Source organism: Balaenoptera musculus, chromosome 4 (genome assembly GCF_009873245.2).
Source record: "Balaenoptera musculus isolate JJ_BM4_2016_0621 chromosome 4, mBalMus1.pri.v3, whole genome shotgun sequence".
NCBI lineage: Eukaryota > Metazoa > Chordata > Mammalia > Artiodactyla > Balaenopteridae > Balaenoptera > Balaenoptera musculus.
This window is the reverse complement of record NC_045788.1, coordinates 77,049,826-77,076,182: the sequence shown is the minus strand read 5'-3', so window position 1 is coordinate 77,076,182 and position 26,357 is coordinate 77,049,826. Positions and strand designations below refer to the sequence as shown.

At 42.6% G+C, this 26,357-nt stretch overlaps 1 protein-coding gene across 3 annotated transcripts in view; it reads left to right on the top strand.

Moving 5' to 3' along the window:
• Positions 1–25,352, top strand: part of CASR (calcium sensing receptor) — a 79,398-nt gene extending 54,046 nt beyond the window's left edge. For all 3 annotated transcript variants that reach the window (XM_036851732.1, XM_036851730.1, XM_036851731.1), the window contains exons 4-7: positions 2,173–3,057; positions 16,129–16,359; positions 20,608–20,731; positions 22,394–25,352. In XM_036851732.1, coding sequence (XP_036707627.1) covers positions 2,173–3,057; positions 16,129–16,359; positions 20,608–20,731; positions 22,394–23,910 — 2,757 coding nt within the window. In that variant the 3' untranslated portion in view covers positions 23,911–25,352. The remainder of the gene's footprint in view (positions 1–2,172; positions 3,058–16,128; positions 16,360–20,607; positions 20,732–22,393) is intronic.
• The last annotated feature ends 1,005 nt before the right edge of the window (positions 25,353–26,357 follow it).

Sequence of the window (26,357 nt, the reverse complement as noted above, 5' to 3'; positions counted from 1 at the left end):
ACATATCCATGGAGGATATGTTTGTTTGTAATTTTTATATCTTTAAAACCCTTTTTGGCCCATTTTTCAAAAGAGTATCAAGAAGTAAGCAATAATGAATGAATTTACAAAAGGCCTGAGTAGACTTTTCATTTGCAAAAACCTGATCAAGAAGCCTGTTGTTTGGGTCTGCAAATAGAGCTCTCTAAAAACAATGACATCTCAACAATTACTTAGTCTAACTACCTGCCTCATGAGGTGTCACAGTAGAGCAAGAAGGAGCTATTTTAATAAAAGGAAAAAAATCACTTTCATATTATAACTCTCAAAATCAAAGCTCTTGTCAGAAAAATAATGCCTGCTCATTAGCAAAGTTGGACCAAGTCTTTCATGTATCAATGTCTTTTATGTTTTTGATGTAGAAACTATTCATTAATAAGGAGAAATATATAGAAAGAATTCATTTTAAAGCACTGAACATTGAAAACTAATTGTTTCAATCAGTGAAAAATATTAAAAAGGCATTCCCCCAACTTTCTTCAACATGGTTTTCTTAAGAAGTTTTCAATCTCTCTAGAAAACTGGAGAACAAGAGATATTAAACATTCCTTCATTACCAAGAAGAAATTCCATTCAGTGTAAAAATGCTTTGTCCTTCACAGAGAACAAACGTATGGACACCAAGGGGGGAAAGTGGCGGGGGGTGGTGGTGGTGGGATGAATTGGGAGATTGGGATTGACATATATACACTAATATGTATAAAATGGATAACTAATAAGAACCTGCTGTATAAAAAAATAAATAAAATTCAAAAATTCAAAAAAAAAAGAGTTGAAAGACAAGACTGCTAGTGGCAAAAAATGCTGAAAGAATGCAAGGATGAAATATGAATAAACCTCAAATTAAATTAAAATAAAAATACTTTGTCCTTCAGAAGAAATGGTTCAATAACTTGGAACTTCCTAACTGGTGAGCCAAGACACACAAGAGTGCTGCAGATAGGCTGAGATACTGACCCTCTCCAGGTCTGGGATGGTGGGTGGGGTCTAGGGTGGTCAGAACACACCCACCAGGGCTGGTCAGCCTCCTCCATTCACCCCACCTTCTATGTTTGCCACAACTTGAAAAGAAATTGGGAAGCTCTGCACTAACGAATGCTTTACATGATATTTGGATGCTTCTTCAGGCAAGGATCATTTATCACAAAAGGTAAGGCTTTCTACCCTTGGTGACCCACATCCATGCTCAAATATAGTACTGGCTATGTCCTAGAAAGTGGAAACACATCAAGACAGCTTCTCCAGGGTTCCTTTTCAGCCTCTCTAGGTTTTGGAGACCCACATCAAAAGCCTGTCAAGAGGCCTCGACCACCACATGAAATTGCACAGAGGAAAGGGCTGCCAGTGGTGGTTGAACTCACTGAGAAGCCAGGAGAGGAAAGGATGTTTTTCTGACTGTATTTAATGATGTACATCATCATTATTGTGATGAAGGGGAATTGAGCCTAATGAACCTAAATGGCTAATTGAGCCTAAATGATAAACAGTTCTTAGAAATGACTGCAATTGAGGGTACTTTTATCTAAAGTACTGCTGGCGTGGAGGAGGTGGGGAGATAGAGGAGGGGAGAGAGGGAATAGCTGGAGACTGGAAGAGAGAAACTAGGCAGAATAAGAAAGGGGAATCCCAGAGGCTTCTCTAAAGAGCCTTAGGTTCATAACCCAAAGGGAACCTGATTCCTTCCAGAAGTAAGTCATGGACAAAGTGTTCGTTATAGTAAAGGGGAAGCTAAAATGTTCAAATGAGAACCTGGACCCCACAGGCAGAAGATATGTACATGGATATATTGTAGCCAATGAGGCAGCACAGAGGAAGTTAGGAGAAACTATGGAACAGTGCATAAAGGATAAGTAGATCCTATTGTTGTTGGGTTGACTTTATGATCAGACCCATTTTTGAAGGTAGCATTGTGAAGGATCACCTGCTGGGAATTAGAATGCCCTTGATAGACTGACAGATGCTTGAGTGCTCACACTGGAGAGGAATAGATTCTGGTCGTCTTCACTCCTTCATCCTGTCTGCAGTGACCAGCGTTTTATATATTAGATCAGTGAATGCTCAAAAAGCCTCCTCCACACAGTCTGGAGGCTCACCTGGCACCTCAATCACTCACTCATTCTGTGTTCTTTCCAGGTCAGCTATGCCTCTTCCAGCAGACTCCTCAGCAACAAAAATCAGTTCAAGTCCTTCCTCCGTACCATCCCCAATGATGAACACCAGGCCACCGCCATGGCTGACATCATCGAGTACTTCCGCTGGAACTGGGTGGGCACAATTGCAGCTGATGATGACTATGGTCGGCCAGGGATCGAGAAGTTCCGAGAGGAAGCTGAGGAGAGGGACATCTGCATCGACTTCAGCGAACTCATCTCCCAGTACTCTGATGAGGAAGAGATCCAGCAAGTGGTGGAGGTGATCCAGAATTCCACAGCCAAAGTCATCGTCGTCTTCTCCAGTGGCCCAGACCTGGAACCCCTCATCAAGGAAATCGTCCGACGAAATATCACGGGTAGGATCTGGCTGGCCAGCGAGGCCTGGGCCAGCTCTTCCTTGATCGCCATGCCTGAATACTTCCATGTGGTCGGAGGCACCATTGGATTCGCTTTGAAGGCTGGGCAGATCCCAGGTTTCCGGGAATTCCTGCAGAAAGTCCATCCCAGGAAGTCTGTCCACAACGGTTTTGCCAAGGAGTTTTGGGAAGAAACATTTAACTGCCACCTCCAAGAAGGTGCTAAAGGACCATTACCCGTGGACACCTTCCTGAGAGGTCACGAAGAAGGTGGTGGCAGGATAAGCAACAGCTCTACTGCCTTCCGACCTCTCTGTACAGGGGATGAGAACATCAGTAGTGTCGAGACCCCTTACATGGATTATACACATTTACGGATATCCTACAATGTCTACTTAGCCGTCTACTCCATTGCTCATGCCCTGCAAGATATATACACCTGCATACCTGGGAGAGGGCTCTTCACCAACGGTTCCTGTGCAGATATCAAGAAGGTTGAAGCTTGGCAGGTACATCCTTCACTTAGATAGCAGTTCACTGTGAAATAAAGCAGAGTTAGACTGATCCAAGCAAGACAGATTAAAGTGGTTACCTCAAAAAGCCAATATCTAAATGAGGTCACTAGATGTAGCCTGGGATTCAACTTGCCTTTTCAAACATCTGAACAGCTGACTTCTGCAAAATTGATAGTAATTTAATTTGATTCTTTGTTTGAACCCTTGAGCTCAACTATTCTTTAGTCTAGTGGTTCAAAATATCAGGAGTATGGTCCCTAAATGTTTTCAAATATCCTGGGACAGATTTAGTACTGAGTGGAGTGTTTTTATAGTGCTTAAATTAAATATATTGTTCCCTTGTACGTAACAAGTATTTCTTGAGTACCTATTATATTCCATATACCAAGGGACATAAAACCATAAAACTAGTGTCACTATGTTTAGCCACCACTTTTGCCATTATATTACTCAAAATATAATGTGCCGGACCCCCCCCCCCCGCCATAAGTCAACTAAGCTTAGGACACAAGCAAATCAAGGACACAGAAAAAACTCTTCTTAAAAGGATATTGGATATTTCAAAAAGAAGCACTGAAGTAGCTGTCATAAAAAATAATCAAAACTTAAGTGGAATCCCTACACTTTAGTTTAGACTTGTATTTTTCAATTATACGCAGGAGAGACATCATAATCTTTTTTATTTCATAGAGCTTCTGAAGATAAAAGTCTGGCCCAACTTATATCCCATGGAGCTGCTCATGTCTTGCATATGTACCTTGATTTTTCAATAAGACCGTGTTTTACGCTCCTTTTGTATTTTCCTTAGTCCCAGACTGAGCTATCAGAGAGTGCATGATGGGGGGTGGGGCATGAGGGGAGGGTGTGAATCCCTGAATATGGGTTGAATGACTCAGCCTCCAGCTTCAGCTATGGCCCCCCCACTTACTGGATGCATCATCTCAGGAAAGACACTGACCCTAATACCCAGCCTACTTCCCAACCAAGTTTCTTTTGAAGAGGAAATAAGATGATATATGTAAAAGCAATTTGTAAATTGTCAAACTCTAAACAGGTGGTGATTATTTTAAGTAGGATTTCACTATGCCTCAAATTAATCAATCAACTGAGTAAAACATGATCATGAAACCAGCTTTGCATACAGAACCCAACCACCACAAACCCTTGGGAAAAGATGCCAAGAAAAAACGAACGTACATCCTATGTCAGTCACTTTAGAGATTCTCATGGGATGAGGAGTGACTGTCTAGGCTGGTAGAATGAGCCAAAAGGACCTACAAGTTCTTAGCCCTTCTCGTGCGTGGGACGTCTCAGTCAGGCATCATTGTTGGCTAAAGTTTCTAATCTTTATGAGGGACTGAAAGTTTCCTTCCTCGCATTGCACCCCACACACTGCCTGGCAAAGAAAGGGAGCTCTAATGAAGGTCAAAGACCAGAAAGACTTCAGGAACCATGATGCTATGGAGTGGAGTTTTAAGAAAGAGGAATAAAGGGACAGTCTTTTAGTAAATACTAGTGTCTTTCTCTCTTCCCTTCCATGTCTCCCTCTCCTTCTTCCTCTCCCTCTTGAAAAGCCTATGGGGGGAAAAAAGCCTAAAGAAAAATCCCAGGGTGGGATTGAAGGGAAAAGAGGCTTCCAGTAGGTAGTCTGACAGTTCTGCTCTTCAGGGACTCCTCTCCCAGACAAGGAAGTAAAATCCAGATGGCCAAAGTCAAAGCATGGACATATGAGAAAAAAAGCCAAGAATTAGGCTATAGTCAAGGGTGGGACTTTCAGCTGCATGCAATAGAAAATTCAAACCAAACTGGCTTAAAGAAAAGAAGGAACATTATTAGCTCACAATATTGAAAAATCTCAGAAATACCCCAGGTACAACTAGATGCTCTCATCTTCATCTCTTTGTTCCTTTTCCTTGGGCTTAGCAGTTTTCAGCCTCTGCAGCAGCTTCAGGCTCATAAAATCCGTACTGCTAGGCTCTCCTTACTTCCCAGGATTTCTTGGAAAAGTCCCAGAAACCACGTTGATTAGACAGCCTGAGATCACAAGTCCATCCCTGAAGCTAGGAGTGGAGTTCTCCCAAACTACTTAGACTGAGAGTAAGAGGGGGGTTGGATCCCCAAAGGAAAATCAGAATGCTCTTACCAAAAGGAGGAGGAAAGAGTAGCAAAGTGGCCCAAATAAAAAGTAGCCACTACACAGACACCTCAGCTGATCCTCGGACAGGTAAATTCGTGTCCTCCTGGCTCACACACGGTCTGGCACAATTCATCCAGGAGAGGAGACAGATAGGAAAACAGGTTCAGAGCTCTGGGGAGGAGCAACATGCGGGCATTGCCCAACGTGTCCTGTGTGCTTGCGATAAGTCTCCTTTAAGCCTCAGGAACCCAGGCGGTTGGGTGGGCATTCTGGAATTTAAGCTCTTGGCCATCAGGAGATGGACCAACAATTCTTCACTCTCATTACTAACACCTCCATGGAAACCTATCACTCATACAATCTATACAATCTAATCCAAGTATCTCAGCCTGGAATTCCAGCCCCACCTTCTTTCAGTTCTCTTATAAGCCAATCTGCCTGGCACCTCCCCACAAGCACTTACTAGTTTTTGGCACAGTACTTTTACCTGAAGAGCTATCAAGTTTTGTCTCCTCTATCATTGTCCACCACGAACTTTTAACTCTTTTTCAAAATTCACTTTCTCCTGGAAGTCTTTTCAGATCATACTCCCACACACACACTTGCTGACCATGCTTGCTTCCTCGCTTTTGCCATTTATGTGTACACAGGTTAATCTTACCCAGCTCTTCAGTTAACCAGAATAGATTCTTATCAACTAAACTTCTGATTAAATAAGGTCAATCATAATCTTTATTTTTGCTGATCTTTTCTCCCCCTAAAATTTATCAATCAAGTCATATGCCTTTAAAGTAACACCAACAGGTAACTTAAGAGCACACAACACCCAATTCCCTCCTGACCTCCACAGAGACCCCAAACCCTCCTCACACAGTTCCTCAGCTCTCTCTTCCCTCTGATTCCTCTGCAATACTCTGAGCTTCATACGAGCAGGAACTATGTCTGTATTGTCCAGCACTGTGTCCAGAACACCTGACACCTGAATATGCGTAGAATAAGTGAATGAATGAATGAATGAATGAATGAGTAGCAATCTAGTTGATTCGACCTGACAACACGACATAGAGTCCTTTGCAGAGAATTATTCTACCCAATAACCCAGCCTTGAATCAATGACTCTGGCCAGGGTATTCTAGACTCTGATTAGATGAGCCTGGGTCACATGCCTAATAATCAAATTTGAATGGAACATCATGTAAATAAGTAGGTAAGGAACCACCTGCTTCCTTATCTCAGGACAACTGTGCACAAGGCATGCTTCCTACTTTCCCCCACCTTACACCAACCACTCACTAGTCAAAAAATAGGCATGCATGGGAATTCCCTGGTGGTCCACTGGTTAGGACTTGGTTAGGACTTGGTGCTTTCACTGCCGGGGCCCAGGTTCAATTCCTGGTTGGGGAAATACGATCCTGCAAGCTGTGCAGCGCGGCCCCCACCAAAAAAAAAAGGCATGCATGATGAAAGAACCATGGTGATAGCAGAAGTCAAATGGAATTGATCTGTCCAGGAAGTTTGGGGGAAGGGGATGAATTGAGGTGAGAGCCAGAGGAGATGGAGGGGAGATAAGAAAATATGACTGAGGTTAGAGAAAGCAATTGGTCCTGGACTTCCCTACACTTAGCACAGGAAGTGGCCAAGAAGCAATAGGCTCCTTACCTCTGTGAACTGTCCCTCATTATCTATGTGAATGGGGTGCTTCGTGCATTCCATCCCATTTTCCCTCTGTGCTAAAAAGTGATGCCGTATGTAAGCTCTGGAAATTCTAGTTTCTAGTCTTTGGCTTAATTCAATTGAACTTTAGAGTACATACCAAGAGGTGATTCCCATTTATGCTTATAATGAGCAATAATTTGACTTTAAAACCCTTTAGAGGAATACCCTAAAAGGCCACAAGATGGAAATATTACCACATAATAGATAATACATGACCATCTAAGTGACGCGTGTTACGTGCATCTGTCCCTCTTTTAGTATGTCTTTCTCAGTGTTTGGTTTTCTTTTTGAGCCTGTCGGTCTCTGTCTGTATGTTATATTCTATGTTTAAGTCTTTCTTTTAGCTTTTTCCCTTTCTCTTCCCCTTCACTTATTTTTTCTTTCTCTTCATAGTTCTCCCCAAATAAAGTAATTTAGAAGTATATTATACAGAATTATAATCTCCAGTATCGACAAAATTGTGTATTTTCTTTTTTAATGGAATTATTAGTTCCTTCTTTTAAAATTCGCAAAAAAAAAAAAAAAAAGGGAATTCCTTGGCGGTCCAGTGGTTAGGACTCTGCACTTTCACTGCTGAGGGCACAGGTTCAATCCCTGGTCGGGGAACTAAGATCCCACAAGCCGCACAGTGCAGCCAAAAATAAAAAAAATAAAAATAAATAAAATTCTAAAAGAAGAGTGTTTTCTCTGGGGGAAATATCTAAATTATTTTTTAGCTTTTTGTGGTTGCTTTTTTGTGGTTCAGTGGTTATCAATTTAAAGATTCCCTATCATTGCTTTTAAGGGTGAAATTTTTCCCATCTCCACCTTCCCTGTTATGCAAGGCATGATGCAGAAAATTAGGTGCTCGAGTACAAAACATGCAAGTCAGCATGCCAAAAGAAATATTAAAGATGCCTAAAGAGATGACTTAAAGACATGACTTAGTAAACAGATAACTGATTATTAATGGACAAGGTGCAAATTTTGACTAGAAAAATGCAACACTCGTGTGATCTTACTTGCATACCTGCTGTGAGGATGAAACACTACGGTACTATGCAGGTTAGGATTTGAAATAAGGAAGAATGTAAAAGATATCATCTGACTAGGCCTTTAAGGATGAATAAGATGTGTGAAAAGGATCTATTCCTTGAAGGACATGTCAAATGCAAAGGCAATTACACACAACAACACAGGTAAATCACAAAAACATCATGCTGAGTGAAAAAATCTGGACTGAAAAAAAGTACAAACAGTATTGTGCAATGTATATGATACTCTATCTCTAATGGTAGAAAGAAAACAAGCAGTGGCCTAGGGCTGCAAATGGGGTGAGGATTGACTTGAAAGGGACATTAGGGATCCTTTTGGGGTGACAGGAGTGGTGGTTACACAGGCAAATACATTTACCAAGACTCAGAACTACACTCTTAAAATGGGTGCATTTTATCCTATGTAAACTGTACCTCAATAAAACTGATTAAAAATGGAAAACAATGGAAAGCCCCCAGGGAAGGGGGCTTGCACGGGGATCTGAATGCCATTTAGTTTGGACCACTTTTCCTATTACTGCCTCTTGGGTTGCCACAAGCATTATATGTGTCTCTACCATCCCATTTTTAAACTATGTCCATCCTCTCAACCTAAATTTTACGCTGGTCCACCTGTTGTAACTAGAGATAGACAACCTAGTAGATGGGCTGTATAATCTAAGTATAGAGTGTAATGGTTGAGAGTTTGGACTCTAGAGCCAGACTAACTGGATTTAAATCCCAGTTGCTACCTAACATAACAGCTTTATGGCCTTGAGTAGTCACTTAATGTGCTTGTGCCTCACTTTCCTCTCCTGAAGAATAGATATCTCTATCTGAAACTCATGAGGTTTTTATGAGGATGACATTAGTTAGTATGCATACCGTGCTTAGGATACTGCCTATACATAATAAACTATTTTTTAATAGTATTTTGGCCTTTTTTATAAAAAAAAAAAAAAAAAAAGGAAGCCTCATCCCTCATGCAATTAGTCTGAATTACTTTGTCATAGCTAATTGAATAATTCTGGTTCTCTCTATATTAAGAAACTTCCAGTCCTACATTTTAGGTGTTGGTTGCTCCCTTCATCCTTCATCCGACATCCTCCTGTCACATTCTTATATGGAACAGTTGTGTTTGGGACTTACCCTTCTCCTCAGGCAACTCCCAGCTCTTACTCCAACATTATTACACTATGGTGATTCCAACTCTCTTTTCCCTCAGGAAAGTGGTGGAGGTTTTATAATCACTTTATTCCATGTTTTGAATGGTTACTGAGAATTAAATTATGCCTATAACTGAAAACATGACATGCAAAATATAATATTTAGCTCGAGCTTTCTAAAAAGACCACAAAGGAAATATTTCCTCAGAAAAACCCAAGATACCTCTTTGTCCTTCGTGAAGAGAAAGTTATTTTATCCTATGAAAACTGTAATTTACTTAAGTGTGATAGGATATATCTATCCTATCACACTTAAGTAAAATCTTCTAGCACATTTTAAAACAAATTCTAGTATTTCCCTGTTTGCTTGTTTGCCTGCTTGTTTGTTTGAATCTAGAAGTTTGATTTCTCTTTTTAAATCAGAAACCAAGAACTTAGGTTACATTTATACCTCAAAAGGAGAAATTGTGTTGGCCCTTAATCCCATAGTATAATTGTAAGTATTCTGCTTTTTAATATATAGGTTTAAATTGCAACTAATTATATAAAAGCCTTAATTTTTATGGTCCTTCTGCCTATTTACTCTTTAACTAATACGGATCTCACGTTGACCTTGTTTTTCTCATCTATCCTCAGACTGGTGAAAACCTCATTCTGGGCACCATTTGACAAACCTAACAGTGTTGATTTAATGTTTACTCTATTAACCAAAACCTTTAACACACATAGTTTGAGTAGCCATTAAAATTCAGGTTCTCTACAAATCATTAGGAATACAGAAAGGAATAAGAAAGCATCTGCTTTAGAGGAGCTCGGTCTAATAAACTGTAGGTATAAATTTTCTAGCAACAAAGATTCCAGGGTGCTTTCTTTTCTGGATAAGATGTTTGCACTACTAACTCTTACCTTCTGCCTGTCTTTATCTCCTGTCCCATTTGTGGCTAGAGTTACCAGGTCTCATTAGTAAACTCTCAGCACCAAGTATCCTAGAGGTCACCTTGGTATCAAGGTCTCTACCTGCAGCTGAACGTCAGCTCCACCAATGAAGTCATATTTGTATATTTTAAATCCCTTTCTATACTTTCTTTTTTGCAACAGCTTTACTGAGATATAATTCATATACTATATACAGTTCACCCACTAAAGTGTACGATTCAATGGTTTTTAGTATATTCACAGAGTTGTGCAGCCATAACCACAATCAATTTTAGAACATTTCACCATATCAAAGCTGTCACTCCCTACCACCTCATTCCCCCAATTCTTTTTTTTAATTTATTTTATTTTTTTAATTGAAGCATAGTTGCTATACAATATTATTTAAGTTACATGTGTACAATACAGTGATTCACAATTTTTAAAGGTTATATTTCCATTTATAGTTATTATAAAATATTGACTATATTCCCTGTGCTGTACAATATGTCTTTGTAGCTTATTTTATAGCTAATAGTTTGTACCTCTAACTCCCCTACCCCTATAGTGCCACTCCTCCCTTCCTTCTCCTCACTGGTAACCACTAGTTCTCTATATCTGTGACTCTGTTTCTTTTTGCTATATTCACTAGTTTGTTATATATTTTAGATTCCACATATAAGTGATATCATACAGTGTTTGTCTTTCTCTGTCTGACATATTTCACTTAGCATAATGCCCTCCAAGTCCATCCACGTTGCTGCAAATGGCAAAATTTTGCTCTTTTTTATGGCTGCGTAGTAGTCCATTGTGTGTGTATACTATATCTTCTTTATCCATTCATCTGGTTTTTTTATTAATTTTTGCTGGAGTATAGTTGCTTTACAATGTTGTGTTAGTTTCTACTATACAGCAAAGTGAATCAGCTATACGTATACATACATCCCCTCTTTTTTGGATTTCCTTCCCATTTAGGTCACCACAGAGCACCAAGTAGAGTTCCCTGTGCTATACAGTAGGTTCTCATTAGTTACCTATTTTATACATAGTAGTGTATATATGTCAATCCCAATCTCCCAGTTCATCCCATCCCCCCTTTCCCCCTTGGTATCCATATGTTTGTTCTCTACATCTGTGTCTCTATTTCTGCTTTGCAAATAAGATCATCTATACCATTTGCCTAGATTTCACATATAATGTGTTAATGTACGATGTTTGTTTTTCTCTTTCTGACTTACTTCACTCTGTATGACAGTCTCTAGGTCCATCCATGTCTCTACAAATGACCCAATTTCATTCCTTTTTATGACTGAGTAATATTCCATTGTATATATGTACCACATCTTCTTTATCCATTCATCTGTCGATGGGCATTTAGGTTGCTTCCATATCCTGGCTATTGTAAATAGTGCTGCAATGAACATTGGGGTGCATGTGTCTTTTTGAATTATGGTTTTTTCTGGGTATATGCCCAATAGTGGGATTGCTGGGTCATATGGTAGTTCTATTTTTAGTTTTTTAAGGAACCTCCATACTGTTCTCCGTAGTGGCTGTATTGATTTACATTCCCACCAACAGTGTAGGAGGGTTCCCTTTTCTCCACACCCTCTCCAGCACTTATTGTTTGTACATTTTTTGATGATGGCCATTCTGACTGGTATGACCCAATTCTTAAATAACTACAAATCTTTCTGTATCTATATATTTGGACATTTCTGGACATTTCATATAAATGGAATCATAAAGTATTGGTCTTTTTTGACTGGCTTCTGTCATTTAGCATGTTTTCAAGGCTCATCCGTGTTGTAGAATGTATCGGTACTTCATTTCTTTTTATGGCTGAATAGTGTCCCATTGTATGACACATTTTGTTTATCCATTCATCCAATTGATGGGCATTTAAGTTGTTTCCACTTTTTGGATATTATGAATGATGCTGCTATGAACATTCATGTACAGTTGTTGTATAGACTTATGTTTTCATTTTTCTTGGGTATATACATAAGAGTGGAATTGCTGGGTTGAGTGGAAACTCTATGTTTAACTTTTTGAGAAAGTGCCAGACTATTTTCAAAAGTGACTGCACCATTTTACATCTCCACCAGCAGTGTATGTAAGATTCCAATTTCTCTACATTCTTATCAACACTAGCTATTACCTGATCCTATGCCTTTTGATATGAAATCTAGCCTCTTTGCCTTGACTGCTCTTTGCCTCTCAACTTTATTTTCCCTTGTTCTCTAGCACTTACATAAATTTTGAGAAGTTGGTCTCTTCGCTGCCTCCATAATATTGATACTTATTTTCCCATGTTGTGCCCACTGTCTTTAACACCTTTCTTCCCCTTGTTCTTTGCCACTACAAATTCCTACCATGCCTCAAGCCTGTGTTGACCATTTCAGCCCTTTTTAATGTCTATCTCCCCTGAGTTTCTCTGTACTTAGAGTTGATACCCCATAAGTTAGGCATTAACTGTATTTTATCTCGCACTGTTGGCTCTATCATCCAATGTCTTATATCTTATCACCCTAATCCATAGGTAAACTCCATGAGAACTTTATTACTATTACATCCTATACTACTGCAGCCCAGTTCAGAACACACAGTGGATAACCTATAAATATTTGTTTGTTGATTGATTCTAACAGTATACAAATCTAACCTTGTATTTACAATGAGTTTTTTTTAAATTAATTAATTTATTTATTTTTATTTATTTTTGGCTGTGTTGGGTCTTCGTTTCTGTGCGAGGGCTTTCTCTAGTTGCGGTGAGCGGGGGCCACTCTTCATCGCGGTGCGCGGGCCTCTCACTGTCGCGGCCTCTCTTGTTGCGGAGCACAGGCTCCAGACGCGCAGGCTCAGTAGTTGTGGCTCACGGGCCCAGTTGCTCCGTGGCATGTGGGATCCTCCCAGACCAGGGCTCGAACCCGTGTCCCCCGCATTGGCAGGCGGATTCTCAACCACTGCGCCACCAGGGAAGCCCTACAATGAGTTTTTTAATAGAAAACTTTTAAATGATTTTGATTGGTTCCCTTTTCTTTCAAGGTAGGTTATGGTAGAAATCGCTAGCCTGTGCCAATAGCAATGCAGAAGAATTATAGCCAGTGATGATCTTTGAGTCACTTTTCTGTCCAATCTAATGTGGAAGATGACCATTTAATTATGAAATGATCTTATTCCAGTTCCCCTTCCAATTCACCCACTGTTGTCTGGAGAGTTTCACTGCAGAGAAGCTGTAGACTGAGAAAAGGAGAGAGGGAGCTTGTTGCCTGGAGAATAAGAACCTAGGAATTGAAACCTGGATAGAAGGAAGAAAATTTATGCTAACTACTCTAGCTTTACTGCTGCATATGCTTTTTAAAGTATTCTTCAAACAAGAATGATGCTTTTTAAAAATATATTTAATGAGGAACTATTACTAACAAATACCTGCCATCAACACTCTCAACAATTTATATTGGAGGCAGGAGGATGTAGCAAAAAGCACATGTTTGAATCACAGCTGGAGAACTTTCTAGCTTATGACTTTGGCAAGTTTCTTGATCTCTCCATGCCTCAGTTTCCTCATCTATAAAATGAAGATATTAATAGTTTCTATCCATAGATTTGTTATGAGGATTAGATGAAATAGTGTGTGCAAAGCATTAGTACAATGTCTGGCACATAGGAAGTGTAAATAAGAGGTAGTCCCCTACCTCTCCACTCTTCTCATCTTTTATACACATCAGGGCAAAGGCAGGGTTAGCATGACATGTGGAAAGGATATGATGAGGATAAAACATTTGCATTAACAAGTAGTGGTAGTTACATGGGACCAAAGTATAGAAGGCTTAGGAAGCTACCTAGAGAAGGTTGAAGCATATTTCATCTGAACCATGGTAGGTCCCCAGTAGGAAGTAGGAGGGGCATGGTTATGGAATGGAGAAGGGTGGATTGTTCATGTCAGAAAAGTTGCAGAGTAGGTGGGAAGAATGAGGTTCTGAGTACTACAAGAGGGGTCAGCCTTATAGAGCAGAAGGAACGTGTGTTCCTCTAAGAGAAGGAAATGTATCAGGACAGGGGTGTGTTAGGGTAGAGACAAAAGGATGTGCCCCACTGCATAGGAGGAGATCAGTCCAAGAGCAAGGGGACAAAGGGAGGAGAGTTGGAGGTATACGAAAGGAGTATGTCAGTGGCACCACCTCTCTGAGGAATGTTTTAAGGGCTCAGTAAAAATGAAGGGAAAAAAGTAAGATTGATGACCCCTGAGGAAGGCTTGGGAGAACATGGGTGGCATGAATCCTTGGTAGGATTCATTCTCCATCTTTTTTGAGGATGACTCAGCAGCTCTGGTTGCAGAACAGAAGAGCCAGGCAGCAGGGAGTAAGGGGTTTCCTTCCCCCCACAGGCCTGGGACAAAAATCAGGGCAGCCAGCGTCTGCCAGGGCAGCAGTGAGAGCACTAAAGGAGTAACCACACCCAGCAGTAATCACACAGGCGCCCAGGGTGCTGTGCCCGTGCACACATGTGGCCGGCCACAGACTCTATCCCCAAACTCATCCCAGGGCTGTTTATGAGCAAATTCAGGTGGCTCCTTTTCTTCATCTGATTTTCCTTACAATAAATGCTTACTTTAAAATAAAGTCAATACGGATATAAATTGTTTAAAAGCTGTGTCATCTCTGGAGCAGAGTGGAACATGAAAGGTGCCTCCCTTTGTCACACATGTGGATAATAGGTGCTGGGCCCAAAGTTTTCCCAGTTTCAGATCAGATGCTGTTTTTTTTAGGTACCTTAAGAGTTATGCTAGGGAATTCCCTGGAGGTCCAGTGGTTAGGACTCTGCACTTCCACTGCAGGGGGCACAGGTTCAATCCGTGGTTGGGGAAGTAAGATCCAGCGAAGCGCGGCCAAAAAAAAAAAAAAAAAAAGCTATGCTAAAAGGGAGCGGGACCTCTAAATGTACTCATGGGGTACGCCAAACCATAGAACAGAGAGAAGTTCATACTAGAACCTGGAGATTCCTGCAGCCTCTCTGGCCCAGCCCTCTCATCCTGCAGGTGAGGAAACGCACTCAGAGCCAGAGAGTGAGAAAGCCCCGTGAGTCGTGAGGTACAGTGGAAGTGAGCACCCCTACTCTCACAGTCTGGACTGTGTGTGTTTCACTCTCTCTTGGTGCCTCAATGACCCCCTGGCCCTGGGCGGGTCCCACGTGAAAGATAAGCTGCAAAGTGCCCACTGCTCCCTCTTGACCAAAGTCAGGGGCACACAGGAAGCAGAGGCAGGAGCCTAATGACGCTGCAGTGGAGCAGAGCCACTACAGACGCAGGCTTGGCACCACTTGCTGGTTGTGTGACCCTGGACTAGATACTTCTATTTTCTGTGCCTCGGTTTCTCCATCAATAAAGTGGGGGTAATAGTACTATTCGTTGTGAAGATTAGATAAGGAATATAAAGTATTTGGCATTGTGCCTCAAAGGTAATAAAATGACTAGTAAGGTTTAGTAATTATTATCATTACTTTTTTTGTACAGGGGCTTTGTGACCCATAAAACCCTGTAGAAAGTAAAGGACTGGCCATGATTATTACAAAAATGATGGCCAAGACTCCACTCACAGCCTTGTTTCTTTCTTCCTTCCACCCTCCCTCTGTGATCTTTGGCAACAAGACACTTCTACAGAAGCAGTAGCATAGGGAAAGATGGTGCAGAGCGTAAGAGTACTTACTCTTTCCAAAGCCCATCTCAGAAGACACCAGGGATGGCTCTGGCTTACAAACCCTGACCCCCTCCTGGACACCGCCAGGTGATGGTGCACCTGCAAAAGTCTTGATTTGACCAGTCGCCATGGTGAGATGTATTCCTTTTCCTTTCCTGACTTCAAGAAAGTGTTTCCTACCCCAGTTACAATTTGAGTATCAAATAAAGTTGAGTATCAAATAAAGTTCATGGGTTACCAGGGCTGCCATTAACACATATAAGTACCTTAGTGTGAATTGCAAAAAGACCTCTCTTCTTCAAGTCATGTTCCTTCCACTTTGTTTGAACAAGATAGTTTACTGTCCTGTGTAGCGCTCAACCTACATAACCATACATGGCAGCCTGTGGCTTATATTCAGAATATTCATCTCTGTTCTTCAGGTCCTGAAGCACCTACGGCACCTAAACTTTACCAACAATATGGGGGAGCAGGTAACTTTCGATGAATGTGGAGACCTGGCAGGGAACTATTCCATCATCAATTGGCACCTCTCCCCAGAGGATGGCTCCATAGTGTTTAAGGAAGTTGGATATTACAATGTCTATGCCAAGAAAGGAGAAAGGCTCTTCATCAATGAGGAGAAAATCCTGTGGAGTGGATTCTCAAGGGAGGTACGTGTTGTCCATCAGGATACCAGATGCCTCCACCACAGGCAGAAACTGTGCTGGGCTTTGGGAGGGCCTTGGACTTCACCACTGGACTTCCAGAATCATGAGTCCACTTCCCTCAACTCACTAACTGCATTGCCAGGGCTCCCTGTGAAATCCATGAGTGTTTAGTGTACAGAAGAGAATCTTCAGAACCTGAGCCCCATACTTATTATATTGAAACAAGTTTATTCTTTACAAACCTGACTCCTTGGCTAATAATAGTTTCCTTGGCTAAAACTTTCCCCAACCAGAGCAAAACATCACTCAAGGCAGGGCATGGACAATTCACACAGAGATAGTTCCCTGTCATCCAGATAGCTCAGGATTGATGTATAAGTCAAAAGGACAATTTATTCTCCTGCTATGGGAGACCTGTAACAAATAGGAGGATGCTTGTGACCATGATCAGGACCCCCTTCCATGAGTATCACTGCATCTAGAAGCTTGATTAACAACCAGAAGCACATTACCCAATAAATATGCACTTAAGGAAAAGACACATGATATGCTGAAATAATAGCCATTCTATGATGGTTGTGTCCTAGAATATAGTAGGCTGCTGAGGACCCGGATCCTCTGTAGGAACAGACCCTGGACCGGGCATCCTCTTTAACTCTCCCAAGAAGCCTGGATGAGACCCACTACATTTCTCTTTGCATTTGCCTTTCTATTATCACCTTTGAGTGTCTTGAACCACTTTTTATAACATGACCAAAAATTCAACTTCATCTTTTTACCAAATGCTTCTTAGGTTGATGGGTTTCTGATGAAATACTACAATTTCACTGTTTCCCAATATATAGGATATATTTTGAGAAGGTCTCCTATAGATAGCGAATATCATCCACAGTGTGCAAGTATTTTTTAGCTTCTACCTCAGAGGGTGGATTCTCAATTATAAACATGTCATAACCTTTTCCAGACAGAGCTTTTGGGGTTCCAGAGGTTATATCCCTCTGTCCACTAATTATACTCTTGTCTAAATTATCACAAGTTTCAACTGACTGAAGTCTAAATTGATCAGCTATATTATCAAGTCTTCCCTGCTGTTGACTCATCCAGGTTATATTTTACCTCCATTGATGCACATTATTGATTGTCTCTAATTGGTGTAGATTGAACCATTTTTATTTTGTTATTTTGAGGTTTTTGCCACTCACAGCCTAACAGAAGCCAAGAGGGAAAGCTACTAAACTCATTTTATGAGGCTGATATAATCTTAACACCAGAAACAGACAATAACAGTACAAGAAAAGACAATTATAGGCCAATATATAAACATAGATGTGCTCACATCCTAAATAAAATATCAACAAACTTGGACCACCAATGTATAAAATATATAATATATCGTGATCCAGTAGAGTTTGCAGTGAATTTACAGGAACATAATGATAGCCAAACATTACAACGTTGTAATGTTTGTAGATGTAGTTTATCCTTTCCTTTCCTTTCTTTTCCTTCAAACCAGGGTCCTGAGAGTCTTAGCAATCATCAGGTCTGATACGGCCATTTCTATTCCTCTTTCATTAGAAAATAGTGCCAATCATCTTCTGTTCAAGTGTTTTGAAATTCCTTGTTAAGCCAGTTATTTCTTTTTTGCTGGAAGCAATGATAATTATTTTATTGCTTTCCATGTGTTTAACTTTGTAAGATGTCTCCAGTTCAAGCAGTCGTGGGGACGGGGACAGTCTTATTAAAGAGATATTTTGGAAATAGTATGAGCCCTACCACATATCAAGCATTATGCAAGGCTTTGTAACTGGGGCTACAAAAATGAGGAAGACTTGCTCCCTACCTTCAAGGAACATATGCTTTTGCAAAGTATACTTCATTCTTATGATACATCTATTATCTCTGATACACATAGACTGTTAGGTAGTAAATACCCAATAAGTTTCTAGAGAATGTACTCAGTTACTTGGCATGATCAGAGAATGAGATAGAAGCAGGACTTCTGAAATGGTGAAGCAATGGTAAATTGGGCCAAACTGTCAAAAACAACCATTTAAGAACCTAGAAATCAACCAATAGCATACATCAAAAGGTGAAGGCTTTTTTTTTTAAGAAAAACTAATGAAACTCAGGTAAGAACAGTGGCAGTCTGGGCATTTTAGCCTGGGGCTGCTCTCCAGTTGTTTCTAATGTGGGCAATCATATCATCTGCAGTTTTATTAAAAATAACAGTTTTATTTAGCCTTTTCCAATATGTTTGCCCTTATTTTTCTTGTTTTATTCCACCAGCTAGGAACTCCAGTGCAATATATAATAATAGTGGTGATACTGAGCACCCTTGTTTTAAAGTAAATGCTTTTAATATTGTGTATTAGAATAGAATGATTTTTAAGAATTTTGGGGGTTTTTTTCAAGGTAAAGGTATTTCTTCCTACTCTCTTTCATTGTTTTTATCACTAGTTTGTGTTAAATTTCATCAAATACTTTTCATCCACTGATGATCATATTTTTCTATGTTAATTTATTATTGCAGTGAATGACACAGATTTTCTAATATTAAACTTGTTTGCATTCCTGGCATAAACTCAGCATGATCATGGTGTATTTTCTTTTTCATATCCTTTGAGTTTTAGTATTTTTCATCTATTTTCAAGTAGTAGAAAGTAGTTGTACTCTTTCCAGATCCTTTCAGATTTCTTACACTTTGCATGTATCTCCAGGACTTCTGTACATTTTTACTTCCAATAACCAGAACTTGATGCTCTTTTTCAGAAGACTGCCTGCAGGCTAATGGAACCCATTTTCCTCACAGGCTCAGAGAGGCAAAGGAGAACCTCAGAAGAGCCTAGGAATTTACATTTCCCTTAACCTGTGAGTGGTGTGGAAGTGTGAAAGCTCTAGCCCTTTTTCTTCAGATCAGGACAGCTCTGGGGTATAACCTACAGTCCAGAGCTCCCCTGGGGGATCAGGCAGAAGTCTGAGGGACTTTGCTCGGGATCACACCCTTGCTTGTTCTCCTCCCTTCTATGTCCTACTTCCTCTAGTCTCTTCCTGGTTCCCTTGGGAGAACTTTCTTTATAAATCACTTCACAAATCCTCAACTCAGCTCTGCTTCTGAAGACAACTTAATAAGTGAGACGGGCCTGTAATTTTTTTTTTTTTTTCTTTTTCATGCTGTCCTTGTCTTGTTTTGGAATCAGGGTTATTATACTGGCCTTACACGACTGAGTTGGAAGGTACTCCTTTTAAAAAAAAAAAAATTATTTTCCTGATCTCTGATAGAGTTTGTACAAAATTAGGTTGCTCTATTCCTTGAGAGTTTAGTACTACTTGCCTGTGGTGAACACAGGATGATGGTCATCTCAGGTATGACTATGTGGTGAGGAGGAAGTAAGTGGAGAGGGGAGTGTATAGTTAGATGTAGGTTACTGTCCGAGTCCTAGTTTTTGTCTTGGATGGTAGTCATTAAAAATGACTCACCAAAGTTGGTTCAAACATGAACAAGTAATGATGGAAAGAAACAAGGATTATGATTAATCAAGTTCTGTGCACCTGAAGTCCACTACGGAAATAAATAAATAAAATAAAATCTATGTTATCTGAAGTTAATGTAGCTACTGAAGCTTTCTTTTGGTTAGTAATTACCTGATATGTTTTTCTGATCCATTTACTTCCGACTCCTCCCTGCCTGTCCTGCCTGCCTCACTGAGCTGTTGCAAGGATCTCAGAAATCACCCTATAAAGCCTAAAAGAAAATTACAGGAATGCAATTCACTACAAAGTTCAAAGTCTCATTTTCAAATAAATTTCCCTTCGTCTCAGCATCTCCCCTTGTGACTCTCCCTCTGTGTGTAGGTCCATGTCCCTGTGTCTTTTAGTTTGTTTCAAACTTTTACTTCTATGGAAAGTAAACAGATGTCTCATTATGGGACTTGGAGACGATGGAAGGGAAGACTGTTTAAGGAGGATTTTGTCACTGCGTGGACTCCCAACAATTAATCTTTCTAGAATCCCACTGAGGGGTGTGTGTGTGTGTGTGTGTGCGTGTGCGAGCACGCCTGCACTTGCCCATACGCATCCCTCCCTTTCACAGATAACAGGAACAAAGACCTCTGGACCTTCCTATGCCTGGATTGGGCCTGAGTCTGCCGCACTGGTCCTAGTGCCCAGCCCCTCCGTCTTACACGTGTCAGTGGAGCTGGAAGACTGATCCTGCGGCTGCAGCCCCTCACTGTTGTGATCTCTGTCCTCCAGGTGCCTTTCTCCAACTGCAGCCGAGACTGCCTGGCAGGGACCAGGAAAGGAATCATTGAGGGAGAACCCACCTGCTGCTTTGAGTGCGTGGAGTGTCCCGATGGGGAGTATAGTGATGAGACAGGTAAAGGAGCAGCCCCTCATGGACACCATGCAGAGCTCAGTTCACTCTGGGGCCCTGGGATCAGCGAAGTCCCTGGAAGGGCTGGGCTGAGATGGTGCTTAGCACGGTTTCTCATTTAACAAGGTGTGTCTGAGCATCACGCTGGGCTGGGCACTGAGGGGGTAAGAAGAGGAATGTTAGTCTCTGTAATACCATAAAAGCTTACAAACACACCTGTTACATATCTTTCTCTTACTTTGATACTGCTCTCCAATATTGTTTTCTTTTTCTTATAGCTCAATGATCCTGAATAGACAAAGTTCTGTCTGTTCCAGTCTCCAGAGTTAATAGGCCATGATAGATTGCCTGCTGAGTGACTGGCACTGTACTTACTGTCTTACTTATGTTTTTCCTGTGCCTCAGTTTCTTCATCTATAAAGTAGGAATAATAATAAACCTATCTTATAGAGTTTGGGGGATTAATTGAGTTAGTATTGGTAAAGCACATGGTAAATTATACATAAATATTTGTTAAATAAAAACCTTGATTAGCATATTGGAAGCACTCTATAAATATGAATTATTATTATTTTATCATTGTTTTTAACTCATTTCATCCTCACCACAATAATGGGGTTATTATTGCCTCCATTTCACAGATGATGAAACTGAGGCTCAGAATGTTTAAGTAGCCTGATGAAAGTCACACAGCTAATAAATGGCAGGTCCAGGATTCCCATCCAGATCTCTGACTGCAAAGCCCATGCTCCTTTCACTCCCCAAAACTGCACACTGCGTGAGACATAGCAGAGACTTAATAAACATTTGTTGGTCAAATGAGTCTGTAGACTCCCTCACTAGAAAGCCGTGGATGAGGAAGGCACAGGTCACATGCGTGGAATACTTTGCCTTGATCTAAGAAGAAGTCTGCTCTGGCATGTCTACAAAGCCCATCCTTATGTCCAAAATGAGTCAGGCTGGGGACTTCCCTGGTGGCGCAGTGGTTGAGAATCCGCCTGCCAATGCAGGGGACACGGGTTCGAGCCCTGGTCTGGGAGGATCCCACATGCCGCGGAGCAACTAAGCCCGTGAGCCACAATTACTGAGCCTGCGCGTCTGGAGCCTCTGCTCCGCAACAAGAGAGGCCACGATAGTGAGAGGCCCGCGCACCGCGATGAAGAGTAGTGTCTGCTCGCCGCAACTAGAGAAAGCCCTCGCACAGAAACGAAGACCCAACACAGCCATGAATAGATAAATAAATAAATTTTAAAAAAAAATTAAAAATAAAAAAATATTCTGTTCCTTTAAAAAAAAAAAAAAATGAGTCAGGCTGAGCGTGAAGCACTGTAAAATTTGGTGGACAGTGCCAGACCCTTAGCGTGCAGGGCAGCCACCTACCCAGCAAGACTAATCATTCTCTGCCACAAACCATCAGCAAGGAGTGTTAAAGGAAACAAGTAGCTCCGTTATGTACAAAGGAAAAAATTAATAGAACCATCAAAGACACATGAAATTAAGTATATTATTAAGCATAAGTCAGGGTTCAATACATTATTTGATAACGTAAAAATCACAATTATTTCATCAATAAAGAAAATTTAAAGTGCCCTCACCACCACATTCACACTCACAAATTTCAGTCTTTGCCACACAGTACTAACCCTTTACTGGGACATTTTACAGACGCGAGTGCCTGTGACAAGTGCCCTGATGACTTCTGGTCCAATGAGAACCACACTTCCTGCATTGCCAAGGAGATTGAGTTTCTGTCCTGGACTGAGCCCTTTGGGATCGCACTCACCCTCTTTGCTGTGCTGGGCATTTTCCTCACTGCCTTCGTGCTGGGCGTCTTCATCAAGTTCCGCAACACGCCCATTGTCAAGGCCACCAACCGAGAGCTCTCCTACCTCCTCCTCTTCTCCCTGCTCTGCTGTTTCTCCAGCTCCCTGTTCTTCATTGGGGAGCCCCAGGACTGGACCTGTCGCCTGCGCCAGCCGGCCTTTGGTATCAGCTTCGTGCTCTGCATCTCATGCATCCTGGTGAAAACCAACCGCGTCCTCCTGGTGTTTGAGGCCAAGATTCCCACCAGCTTCCACCGCAAGTGGTGGGGGCTCAACCTGCAGTTCCTGCTGGTCTTCCTCTGCACCTTCATGCAGATCGTCATCTGTGCCATCTGGCTCAACACCGCGCCCCCCTCGAGCTACCGCAACCACGAGCTGGAGGATGAGATAATCTTCATCACCTGCCACGAGGGCTCGCTCATGGCACTGGGCTTCCTGATTGGCTACACCTGCCTGCTGGCTGCCATCTGCTTCTTCTTCGCCTTCAAGTCCAGGAAGCTGCCGGAGAACTTCAACGAAGCCAAGTTCATCACCTTCAGCATGCTCATCTTCTTCATCGTCTGGATCTCGTTCATTCCCGCCTACGCCAGCACCTACGGCAAGTTTGTCTCTGCCGTGGAGGTGATCGCTATCCTGGCGGCCAGCTTTGGCTTGCTGGCCTGCATCTTCTTCAACAAGGTCTACATCATCCTCTTCAAGCCGTCCCGTAACACCATCGAGGAGGTGCGCTGCAGCACCGCGGCTCACGCCTTCAAGGTGGCGGCCCGCGCCACGCTGCGCCGCAGCAATGTCTCCCGCCAGCGGTCCAGCAGCCTTGGGGGCTCCACGGGATCCACCCCCCCCTCCTCCATCAGCAGCAAGAGCAACAGCGAGGACCCCTTCCCGCAGCCCGAGAGGCAGAAGCAGCAGCAGCAGCCGCTGGCCCTGACCCAGTGCGCGCAGCAGCCGCAACCGCGGCCGCCCTCGACCCTGCAGCCGCAGCAGCAATCGCAGCAGCAACCCAGATGCAAGCAGAAGGTCATTTTCGGCAGTGGCACAGTCACCTTCTCGCTGAGCTTTGACGAGCCTCAGAAGAGCGCCATGGCTCACAGGAATTCCACGCACCAGAACTCCCTGGAGGCCCAGAAGAACAACGACGCCCTGACCAGGCACCAGGCGTTACTCCCGCTGCAGTGCGGGGAGACAGACTCGGAACTGACCGCCCAGGAGACAGACCTGCAGGGGCCTGTGGGTGGGGACCACCAGCCAGAGACGGAGGGCCCGGAAGAGATGTCCCCAGCACTTGTAGTGTCTAATTCACGGAGCTTTGTCATCAGCGGGGGAGGCAGCACCGTCACAGAAAACATGCTGCGTTCCTAAAACGGAAGGAGAAGGCCAGTCCAGGGGGAATTCCGGAGAGGTTTCCTGGGATCACGGTCTCCGACAGGGATGAGGAATCGCCCCAGACTCCTTTCCTCCAGGAAGGAGGAATGAGACACCCCAAATGCCTGGAACTTAGTTGCACTGCCACAAACGACAGTGAATTGACTAATGTTCCCTTTAAAATTAAAAAGAGGAGAGCTGTGTGCTTCTGTGGTTGGATTTGTCAGAACGCTGAGATCCCCGTAGTCAGGTTCGCTGTTCATGTCCCTGCCTCTGTTCTCCTCCTCTGTTCTATCCCGCTCAACAGCCCAGAGATGAAACCAAGGCTTTAAACTACCCACCTACTCCCCCCTGTTTTTTGGGTTTTGGTTTTTGGTTTTAATATTGAAATGTCTGTCCTGAACTTTGCAGACAGCCTGGTCCAGAGACAAAAGTGTGCAGAGTGACAGAACATCAGATTGACCACCACTAGAGTTGAGTCTGAAAGACAGAATGTCACCAGCACTGCCCAACACCTTGACAATGGAAAGAACTTGAAATGTCCAAAACTGTAAGGTGAATGTGTCCCCTGCTATTTATGAAAACCATAAAATATTTAGACTCTTACTTGCTGCTGCTATCATGTGACATCGAGAAGGTTAGCACCCCTCCTGTAACAGGACATCTGGTTTTGTCCAGAATCGGTTAGTGATGTCATGTTTAGATTCCATGATCACAAGAATCACCTCAGATTGTTGGGAAGGGACTGCATGAATCCAATGAGCTGTAGCTGTAATAAATATTGCCATATGTAGCTTTATCCTTAAGAAAATGCTTCTGTTGTTAATAGTCCGTGGACAATATAAACTGGGAAAAAATGCCCCAGTCTGGTTTATATAAGGCAGTATTATTGAGCTCCATTTTCCTTGCCCATCCCACCACCCGCACCCCCATGAGCTAAGCCCTATGTGAGTCCTTTCAGGTCCCCAGGGATCCAGAAGCTCCCCGCTTCCCTGCCCCAAAGGCTTCCTGAAGCCAAATCCATGGCTTTCCCTGTGAAGAATAAGCTCCCAGGTCACTGGCCTCCTACCAGTTGCTGGGGTAAGAAAAAGTGATTCTGAGAGAGCTCTCATGGGGTATTACCCTGGCACTCTACCCCCCAAATGCTGTACCTACGTTCCCTCCAGCAGTGGGAGTCTGCCCATGGGGAGTTACAGGATTGAATGTTGAACGGCACGCTGCTGAACAGTCAGGCTCCGGAGCTAGAGAGACCTGGGTTCAAGCACTGGGTTGGTCACTGACAAGTTGCGTGACCATAGGCAGGGAACCTTGACCTCACTCAGCCCCAGCTTCTTTGTGTCTAAAATGGGGGTAATAATCATTCTTTTCCCTCAGAGCTCTTATGTGGATTAAATGAGATAAATGTATGTAAAGTACTCTAGCATGGTGCCTAGCCCATAATAAGCAGTCAATAAATATTAGTTAATATTATCCCTGTTATTGTCATTTTTTTCACGTGTTTAAAATACAAAACAACACATTTATTTACCTTTCAGATTTTAACAACAAGCTCACTGAGCCCAATAACTTTCTCCATACTAAGCCCTGGAACTCTAGGGCCCAGTTCAAGGGGTCCTGAGCAACACTGCTCATGGTGAAGCCAGAAGGTCACTCCCCCAAGCGCCCCATGCTACCTCCACCTCTGTGGTGCCAGACCCAGATCTCTAGCACCAAGGGGAGACCATTCCATTCCGGCATTAGTTTCCCAGGTCACTCTAAATGCTGCCCTTAAGCCAGGGTCAGGTAGAGCAATCAAATCTGTGTGAGGCCACAAAGTGTACAGGTCCTGATGACTTCTTCCTCTGACCATTTTTCTCCAAAGGGCCACCTTTCCACGATTTTTAAAGTGACTTGTGGAAATGATGGTTGTCAGTCTGGATGAAAAGGCATTAGAGGGCGCCACGTGGGAGCACCGCTGTGAGACACGGAGAAGGTGTCACACAGGAAGACCTGGTGAGGCACCTTCTCCCTCAAGCCAGGCCCAGCCTGCCGCTCCCACCCTGGTTACGCCTCTGAGCAAGGCCCAGAGCTGAGTGAAGATTTATATTTAACATTTTACTTGGACTTTTTAAGAAATGGCTGAAAATTTGATGGCTGGGTTTTTGTTTTATTGGTCAGAACAACTATGCGGAAACAGCTACTTTGCTCTGCAGAGTGCCACACACTCAAGCTCACACTTCCCAGGTGTGACAAACAGCTAACCCTCGTGGCTGAGCTGGAGGAAGAGGCTCGTCGGGGGAAACACACACCATTTACAGTGAGCTTCACTTCACCAAGTGCTTGCAGATAAAGTCATCTCTCCCCACGTCCTTGTCAGGAAGGGAGACGGCATCACTGTCCTCAGTCACACGTAGCAGGCGCAACTCTCAGCGCACAACCAGGGTGTCAAATATGAACCTTCATTA